Source organism: Juglans regia, chromosome 6, assembly GCF_001411555.2.
Source record: "Juglans regia cultivar Chandler chromosome 6, Walnut 2.0, whole genome shotgun sequence".
Lineage (NCBI taxonomy): Eukaryota > Viridiplantae > Streptophyta > Magnoliopsida > Fagales > Juglandaceae > Juglans > Juglans regia.
In genome coordinates this window covers 7,671,770-7,681,621 of record NC_049906.1, presented here as the reverse complement: position 1 = coordinate 7,681,621, position 9,852 = coordinate 7,671,770, and the positions used below count along the sequence as shown (strand labels likewise).

At 38.9% G+C, this 9,852-nt stretch overlaps 1 protein-coding gene across 1 annotated transcript; it reads right to left on the bottom strand.

Annotated features, from left to right (window-relative positions):
- Positions 1 to 408: 408 nt before the first annotated feature.
- On the bottom strand, positions 409 to 3,061 carry LOC108987256 (putative receptor protein kinase ZmPK1). The gene is made up of 3 exons (XM_035691247.1): positions 2,197 to 3,061; positions 934 to 1,911; positions 409 to 900 (listed from the first exon to the last, which is right to left on the bottom strand). Exons 1-3 carry the CDS (start codon positions 3,059 to 3,061, stop codon positions 647 to 649), a joined length of 2,097 nt encoding a protein of 698 aa, XP_035547140.1. The 3' UTR covers positions 409 to 646.
- Between the last annotated feature and the right edge of the window lie 6,791 nt (positions 3,062 to 9,852).

The following is a 9,852-nucleotide window of genomic DNA, read 5'->3' as shown; positions in this document are numbered from 1 at the left end:
TGGTATTGAACTTGGTCTGAAATACGTCATTTTCGAAGGGGACTCAAAACAAGTGGTACATGGCATAAATGGCACAGCTGAAGACTGGAGTACGGTGCGGTTGATTTATAAATATATCAAAAAACTTTTAGGCACTTACCTTTCTTGGTCTGTTTGCCATGTTCCTAGACAAGCCAACACAGTGGCACATTGTTTGGCAAAAAGTTCTATAGATTTATTTGAGGACTCAATTCATGTAGAGGATTATCCTTAATGTATTCACAGTTATCTTTCTTATGATTTTAATATGAAGTAGCTTTTCTCTCAAAAAAAAAAAAAAGGAAAGTAAAGATCCAAAATTTCTGAGAAGGACTAACCTAGAAAGTCAATACATAATGCAGAGTTAGACACTCACGAAAGGCACAACAATTTCACTTAACATAAAAATCACTCAACACGAAAACAAGAAGAGAAGAAAAGAAATTAACACATGCACAACCATTAGGATCAATAGACTTAGTTTGACCCATTATTGGATGATGTACTCACAACGACGCTTACAAGTACACAACTTCATTACTACAAGAAAAATTAAAGATTATTCATGATCAATTATTTACGATTAAAACAACTATTAGTTACGGTTGAAAATGGGTACCATTCCCAATTAGAGATTAATACCATGATCATCACCGTGACTATCATTTTCTTGGCGTAAAAGCATCTCAGCTACTTGGCTCATGCTTGGTCTTGCGTCTTTGTCATCCTCTACACATTGCAAAGCAACAGTTATCAGAGTTTCCATCTTACCCTTTTCGTAACTGCCTTCCAGTATTGGGTCAACGATCTCCTCAAGCCAAGAAGCCATTGCAGCCGCTTCATTCTTTTTTTCCCTCACCCAAGCAACCAACCTTTTGGGTTCTGTCTCCCCTCCACTATCTATAGCATGGACACCCTTTGTTGGTCCCTTTCCCGTCACCATCTCCAATACAACAATTCCGTAGCTATAAACATCCACTTTGGAGGTGATAGGAAGATTGAAAACCCACTCTGGAGCCATGTACCCTCGGGTTCCTCTTATTCTTGAGAAGCTTGCATTCTCGAAGTTTCTATTTTGTAACTTAGACAACCCAAAATCTGCCACCTTTGGTTGATAGTTAGAGTCTAGGAGTATGTTTTGTGGCTTTACATCACAGTGCAAAACCCACTCCAAGCACTCTTCATGCAAATAAGCTAGGCCTTTTGCCGTGCCTGTGGCAATGTCAAACCTTTTCTTCCAATCAAGTGCATGGGATGAGAGGTTTTGGGATAAAGTACCATGTTCCATGTACTCGTACACCAAAAGCCTACGCTTTCCCTCTGCGCAGTTCCCCCACATCTCAATTAAGTTGATGTGGTTAATCCTCCCGATGATGCTTACTTCAGCTAGAAATTCACCTTCTCCTTGGTTAGATTCATTGAGACGCTTGATTGCTACAACTCGATTGTCAGGCAATACCCCTTTGTACACAATTCCTCCTGCACCTCTTCCAATCTCCTCTTTAAAATCTTTTGTTGCCTTCTTGAGCTCAGCATAGGTAAATCTTCTGAACCCAGTGACAGCAACAAGATAGCCCTGTTTGTCTACACTAGAAGCTTGCTGGGTTCTAGTCAAAAGACACCACACCAAAAAGATACAGATGATTTCAAGTCCCACTCCACTTGCAAACCAGAGCAAGAATTTTACTATCCCATTTTCCTGGCTTCTCTTATACTTTCTGTCTAGTTGCACTGTGCCTTTACTTGAGCAAACGAGTGTGAAGTCTTGTACAGAATTTGCGTAGGAGAAGAGATTTCTTTCAGGCAGTCTTAAATAGAGGTCACCTTGGAAATCTGGGGAACGATATCCATTAAGCAACATCGTCTTGGGGTAGCAACTTGAAGAACCATTTTCTCGAATGAAGGTGAATTGGAACGCTTTGCAGTTGCACAGCTGCAAACATAAATTCTTACATTCATCAAATGTGTAATTGGGGAAGAACCCATAATCATAACCAAAGAATTCAACACGGGGTAACAGCAGGAAGCTAGACTCATTTCTATTGCAAGATAGATGAAACTCGGGTTCGCACCCGTCGGACCAATCGGTTAGATTTTTCATCTTATATCCTGGGAGGCATGAACATTTCCTATCAGAACCAACAATATAGCTACAAAGGCTGTTTGCCCCGCAAATACCATAAATCTTGCAAGGTCTCTGTATGGCTTGCCAAGACACAAACCATGTTTGCCCTTCCTTGTCCCAACTGTACAATCGAACATCACCATCATAATCAATTCTCAGTCGTCTGTGAAGGTTCGGCCCATAGTCGGCTGCCATGAAAGTAAAATCATCAGAAGAACTGAAATTTCCGAATGTATCAAGCACTGCGATCCGACTGCTGTTGTACGTGGACCTTCCAGCTTCCCAGCTTATGAGCCCCGGGTCTGGCCAGTATACGCTGGAAACCTCGAGACCGTCATGAAGAAGGTGGAGGAGGTTATCGTTATCGAAAAAGAGCTTGTAAAAACCAGAGGAATAGTTGGTCTTGCTTCTGGAGGAGACAAGCCTTGTGTTTCTAGTGAGTAGTTGTTGGGGAAGAAGGGTGTCTGTTGGGAAATCAAAACTTTCCCATAAAGTAACACCTTCCATGTTCTGTAGGACAAGATTACCGGTGTTGTAGAGAGATAAGTGAACTGGAGAGAGTGACTGAGTATTTGTTGCCCAAACTGTGAACTTTCCAGCGTCGGTTAAGATAAGATTACCAGTTTTGAGGAGAGAGAGCTTGGAGCTCCTTCCATTAACGGGCTGATCACGGTTTGCCATCCAGACTACAGTCTGGTTCTTGCCACGGGATTGCTTATTGAACCATATGGTATAGCAATAGGCATTATCACCCACGGAATAAAAGCCAGCAGAGAAAACTCCATCAGGTGATATCAGAATGTCTTCCGATTTCTCAATTGAGAGAGATGTGCCTTCATGAATGGTGTCCAGGCTTGAAGATGAGAATGGGAGAGAAAATGACAAAGATAATAGAAGGAACAAAACGGGCGAATCCATGGTATCGGAGGCTTGGGCAACTACTGCTATAAAATGTCGTCTGGAATGAATAAGATGTGGCAGTATTGAGGAACTCAGTGCAGATAACCATCAGGTGCCGTTGAACTCTCAACCTGCTGCTGCTCAAAATCAAGATAATCTTCAACAATAATCTGATAAGGACTCCAAGGATAAACAACCAAAACAAATCTGATAAGGATCAGCTCTCTAGTTGTTTATGTAAATACAAACTCTGTACATAGTTATCAGTTAGTTATTATATAGACTATAAATGTACGTCAGCAAGCAATGAAAAATAATATCGAAGTACGTTTTATCATCTCTTTCTATTGAATTCTTTATGGTATCAAGAGCCATTTGACTCACGTCACCATGGCCTCAGAACAATCTTCCCAAAGCACTACTGCTGCGTCAACTACCAACAACTCTGCAATCCATCCCTCTCAAATTCATCATCTTGTCACAGTAAAATTAACCCTTGATAATTTTATTCTCTGGAAAGCCCAGATTACACCTTATCTCCGTAGCTAACATCTTTATGGCTATGTCGATGGTTCCATTCCACCTCCTCCACAAAACCTTGCCACTAATGCTTCCTCTGGCTCCAGTACACCTACTGTGTCCAACCCAGCCTTCCTAACATGGTTTCAAACGGATCAATTGATCCTCAATATCCTTATGTCTTCACTCTCCGAACAGATTCTTCCCCATGTTGTTGGTTATACCACATCTCGTACTCTCTGGCATGCTCTAGATCGCATGTACACCTCTCACTCTCGAGCTAGAACAATTCAAGCTCATCTCAAACTCGCCACCACCAAGAAAGGAAGTGATTCTATTGCCGATTATTTTCAAAAATTACGGGCTGTGCAGATGACTTAGCTGCCATTGGTGAACCTCTCACTGATTGCCAATGTAACACCCAGACCAAATGTAAGCACACGACCATAAAGAAGCTCTGATGCTAAGGAAAAACCACTCGACTCTTATTTTAGTTATTTATATTTAAATTTATTTATTTATTTATTTGTTATTACTATCATTTTATCTTCTTGGTTCTTTTATTTTTTATTTCTTTATTTATTAATTTCTTCTTCCTCTCTTCTCTCTTTTGCCAATGGTTTCTCCCTCCCAGTTACCCACGTCCTAATCTCTCTCAACTGCTCTCCTTCATCCCATCCTTTTATCTCTCTCCCTCTTGTGTGTAGGCTAGCATAGTTGTCACTGCCTTCATGCCCTCTCTCTTTGTCTATCTAACTTCTCCGCATCATATCGCAAGGCACCTAGAAATGCCACCGTCCAACCACTACGGGACAGCCTCCACGGCCCGACACCTTCGTGTCCTCATATAGGAACCAATCGCTACGCGCAGTTCAACAGTCGGCAACAAGCAGCAATTTTTGTACCGCTGCCCTTTACGTTCAGTAAGCAGTAGACAAGCCACCTCAACGTGCACTCAAGCCTTCATCAGCCCTTTCTGCTGCCTCAACCTTGCATCGAGAATCCCACGGCAACGAATCTCCGTCGCGCCCAACCAACCATCACCAACATTCGTGGGAAGCAGAAACCGAAATTGCTCTGGTTTAAGCCCATAAAACAGAGCAATGCGACAACCTGGAGTCGTCGTGAGCCACCATCGCAGCACCTTCACCCCTCTCAACTACTCCCTGTCGGCATGGTCTTCATGCTCTCTCCCTCACTCTGAACTCCACCGCTTGCCACAGAGGAGTCTGCCGTGATTATTTCTCGCCAGCCCAGCCCCTGCACCTTCACGTGTTCCCTGCTCTCCCTCGGTGAGTGTTTTTCTTTTCCTGTTATGGTGTGATCTCTCTCTTTCTCTCTCTCTCTCACGTCTTTCTCTCACACTCCCTCTCTTTGTGCCCTGCCGCCACACCCAGTTGCGCCACTGTCGACATCCACCCATTGCCGCTCCAATTCGTTGTCGCGAGTTTTACCTCACGGTGAGCTTGGTTCCATCGCATGGTAGGGTTACGTTTTATTCCCAAAAATCTACCCATGCATTTTATCATGTTTCCTAAAATATCCCTGTTATTTGGCAGGTTCTATTTTGGGGTCATTGTCTATCTATTATACTTATTTTGTGAAGGCTGTGTTTTAACATAAGATTGTATAAAGAAATTATTTAAATTATATTATGTTAATCCCTTGTCGTATAGCATTTTGAAAGCATGCTGAAGAAATTATTTTAAGTATAATTATATTACTTTCAATTGTAAATAAAAATATATGTTTTCAATTTTATTAAATGAGTTTCCAACTTGTTTTATTATTTGAATTCGATATAAGTATATTATTAAGTTGCAAATTAGAAGTACTTAATCTGTTTTTCTAAACACTGAGCCGATTATATGATACAAGTCCTTAGGTTTTTAAATTAGATATGATTCATAATATTTTATGAATTTCTATTGCTTAAGAAATTTATGAATCTCCTACTACATTATATGTTGACAGTATTAAATTATCGCGTTTGTTATAGTTTATAGAGATATGAGTTTTAAATATGATTCAGCTAATTTTTGAAATGAATCTAAGTTGTTTTGCCATATTTGATAAAATTATTTTATAATATTTTAAGACTATTTTTTTAATGATAATATAGTTATTAGATTTCTGATAACTAGATAGTTGTCAAAACTATTTCCGTAGTATGAATTTTAAGTAAACGGAGAGTTTTAGCAAGTCCTTTTAGAAATTTAGTAACGCTTAGTGTTTTGTATAGGTGACGGTTGACATTCATTCAGCATGATTGTGGAAAGATTCATAATAGTAGTTAAGAAGTCCAGGTAAGCGGGGTTTATATACTAGTTTTGCATAAAAGAAATGAAATGAGATTGACTTTGAAAGTAAGCATGTTTGTTTTTGAAAAGAAATCTAAAAACGATCTCAGATGTTGGTTCTGCATATGCATAAATTCTATAAGAGAGTATTTTCTGTCATGACTGGTGTAGATATGAGTTAGTTTTGTGCATTTTGTTTCTGAACTATACAAAAAGAGCGAATATGAAAATTTTAAAGGTTTTGCTATGAATAAATGGAGATGTTTTGGTGTCTGTTTATTTCGAACATGTGAAATGATCTGAAGTTTTTCAGTATTTTGTTTTGATATGATGTGTCATCTGAAAACTTTGGCATGAAGTATTGATTCTGTTTCTGAATGTGATATGTTCCGATAATGTTCCGTTTTGTTTCTGTTAAGGCCCAGCCACGGGTATAATGGTGGTTTATAACCCTACCACGGGGATGAAACATGGTATACGGCCCAGCCACGGGTATAATGGTGGTTTATAACCCTACCACGGGGTGAAACATGGTATACTGGCCCGTGGCACCACGGGTATAATGGTGGTTTATAACCCTACAACGGGGGTGAAACATGGTATACGGCCCATCCACTGGTATAATGGTGGTTTATAACCCTACCACAGGGGTTAAACATGGTATTTGTCCCGATGTGATGCTATGAGATAATATGAATATAATTTTTCAGTTTGGAAATGCTAAAGGATTTTCTTTTTAAGAACAAGTTTGTTTTTCTGAAAATTTCGCTCTGATGTTTTGTATCAAGTTTTGTTTATGCATTCCGAAAGTAAAAATGTTGTTTATGCATTCTGAAAGAAAATGTTTTGTTCTGCATATCGAACGTTATAACTGCTCATGTTTACATGCTAGTATATGCTCTCTGCTTACTAAGTTGTTGATAACTCATCCCTTATCTTCACAATATTTTTCAGATATTATGATGATTCAGCTGAGGATCAAGATTATGAGGCATTAGGTGGGATGATTTAAGTGTAGTGGTTCAAGCATAGGAAGTTTTTATGAGTATTGTCGATTTTTATTAAGAAGTTTTATTGTGTTATAATGACTTGGCATTTTGGAAAATTGGTTATATTGAGGAAATTAAATTTAATCGAATTTTCTATATGATATTGAGAATTTGGAGTATTTTTTTTATTTTGTTGAAAGGTGAGTTTAAGTGTTAGGAAGTAACTCTCCTACCCGCGGGACCGGAGTGTTACAGTTGGTATCAGAGATAGGTTAGAGATTCTGCATACTATAAACCTTGGAGGTTTAGATATCTGTGGGTTTAAGAAGAAACTTAAGATTTGAGGTGTAGGATTTTAAAGAATAAGAGATGATTATGTGGATATTTAAGGTTTTAGATTTCGCAGACTTTATAATTGAGTTTTGAAATTTTGAGGTTTAGGAATTTTAGATCCGACAAGCTTAATTTGTGGAATATATGAGATAATATTTATAAAGATTAATTTAAGGTTTAGATTTTTGAGGTTTAGATTCTAAGACGTAAGACAGTTTACAATTATTTAGGGTTTGGAAGACTATATGAGTTGGTTAAAGAAATGGCTAAGAATGGTTAAAACAAGTTCAAGATTTCATTGATTTATTTATTTATTTGACTTGTTTTTAAATATTTTAGTTGGTATTTATATTTTGTTTTCTATCCCTAGAACGTTTAACAGAGTTTAAGATCTCAGGATGGCTGCTCGTCGTCGAGTTCGAAACTTTGGAGATTTGAGGTTTAGAGATTGTACATACTTTAAAAGGGATTTTGATGAGATTTAAGGTCGTTAATTTTTGCGAGTTCCAAGATATGATTTTTTATGATATCTAAGGTTTTAGCACTTGCAGACCTATGGAATGAGTTCCGCGACATCTGAGGTTTTAGATTTTTGCATATTTTAGGAAAACAATTTTTTTTTAGGACATTTGAAATTTTAATTCCAGTAGGCGTAATTTTATGGACTGTAGGAAATGATTCTGGCAAGATTTAAGGTTTTGACTTCAGGTTAACTTCTTGGAAATACTTTTGGTTAGGAATTTGAGGCTTAGATTTGTGATATTGATGTTTTAGAGGCTACAATCTTATTGGTATCATTTTTTGAATTTGACTCTGATGACTTAAAAATGTATGGATTGGGTAAATGTGGGATTTAGCTAATTTTAGAGCTTCGTGAGTGAGTTACAATGTGTTTATGACTACAAGTTGTTAGAGTACACAACAGAAGCGTGGTGTTGGTGATATTATAGTTTGAGAGTTTGTTTCATTATTTGCATAAGGTTCAAGGGTTATGTGGAGAGTTCGAGATTATTTTAGGTTTTTAATTATATTATTGAGGTTTTTATATTAGGTGGAGAATTTGAAATTTATTTTGCTCGTTAATTGCATTATTGAGGTTTATATTTTAGACTTGAAATGACAGTGTGCGCGAACATGTATGGTTAGGGAAATATGGGAGAATACGATCGACAATATTGGAGGGAGAATTTGGAATATTAGTATTGATAATTTTGGAATACTAATTAAGTTCGACAATATGATTGACAATCGGGGTAGGCATGGAATGGTTGTAGTGGATAAATATTTTAGGTTTTACATGTGGTACTAGCAAATTTCGAGGACGAAATTTTTGTTAAGGGGGGTGGAATGTAACACCCAGACAAAATGTTAGCACACGACCATAAAGAAGCTCTGACGCTAAGGAAAAACCACTCGACTCTTATTTTAGTTATTTATATTTAAATTTATTTATTTGTTATTACTATCATTTTATCTTCTTGGTTCTTTTATTTTTTATTTCTTTGTTTATTAATTTCTTCTTCCTCTCTTCTCTCTTTTGCCAATGGTTTCTCCCTCCCAGTTACCCACATCCTAATCTCTCTCAACTGCTCTCCTTCATCCCAACCTTTTATCTCTCTCCCTCTTGTGTGTAGGCTAGCATAGTTGTCACTGCCTTCATGCCCTCTCTCTTTATCTATCTAACTTCTCCGCATCACGGCGCAAGGCACCTAGAAATGCCACCATCCAACCACTACGGGATAGCCTCCACGGCCCGTCACCTTCGTGTCCTCATATAGGAACCAATCGCTACGCGCAGTTCAACAGTCGGCAACAAGCAGCAATTTTTGTACCGCTACCCTTTATGTTCAGGAAGCAGTTGACAAGCCACCTCAACGTGCACTCAAGCCTTCATCAGCCCTTTCCGCCGCCTCAACCTTGCATCGAGAACCCCACGGCAATGAAGCTCCGTCACGCCCAACAACCATCACCAACATTCGTGGGAAGCAGAAACCGAAATTGCTCTGGTTTAAGCCCATAAAACAGAGCAATGCCACAACCTGGAGCCGTCGTGAGCCACCATCGCAACACCTTCACCCCTCTCGACTACTCCCTGTCGGCATGGTCTTCATGCTCTCTCCCTCACTCTGAACTCCACCGCTTGCCACGGAGGCGTCTGCCGTGATTGTTTCTCGCCAGTCCAGCCCCTGCACCTTCACGTGTTCCCTGCTCTCCCTCGGTGAGTGTTTTTCTTTTCCTGTTATGGTGTGATCTCTCTCTTTCTCTCTCTCTCACGTCTTTCTCTCACGCTCTCCCTCTCTTTGTGCCCTGCCGCCACACCCAGTTACGCCACTGTCGACATCCACCCATTGCCGCTCCAATTCGTTGTCGCGAGTTTTACCACACGGTGAGCTTGGTTCCATCGCATGGTAGGGTTACGTTTTATTCCCATAAATCTACCCATGCATTTTATCATGTTTCCTAAAATATCCCTGTTATTTGGCAGGTTCTATTTTGGGGTCATTGTCTATCTATTATACTTATTTTGTGAAGGCTGTGTTTTAACATAAGATTGTATAAAGAAATTATTTAAATTATATTATGTTAATCCCTTGTCGTATAGCATTTGGAAAGCATGTTGAAGAAATTGTTTTAAGTATAATTATATTACTTTCAATTGTAAATAAAA

What these genes read in the sequence shown, in the direction of transcription:
- LOC108987256 (XM_035691247.1), bottom strand. Translation starts at nt 3,061, where the DNA reads ATGGATTCGCCCGTTTTGTTCCTTCTATTATCTTTGTCATTTTCTCTC. An exon ending in GAGACCTTGCAAGATTTATG is followed by an intron (nt 1,912 to 2,196) that starts GTATTTGCGGGG and finishes CCTTCATTCGAG; the next exon opens with AAAATGGTTCTTCAAGTTGC. An exon ending in GGGAAAGGGACCAACAAAGG is followed by an intron (nt 901 to 933) that starts GTGTCCATGCTA and finishes GAGGGGAGACAG; the next exon opens with AACCCAAAAGGTTGGTTGCT.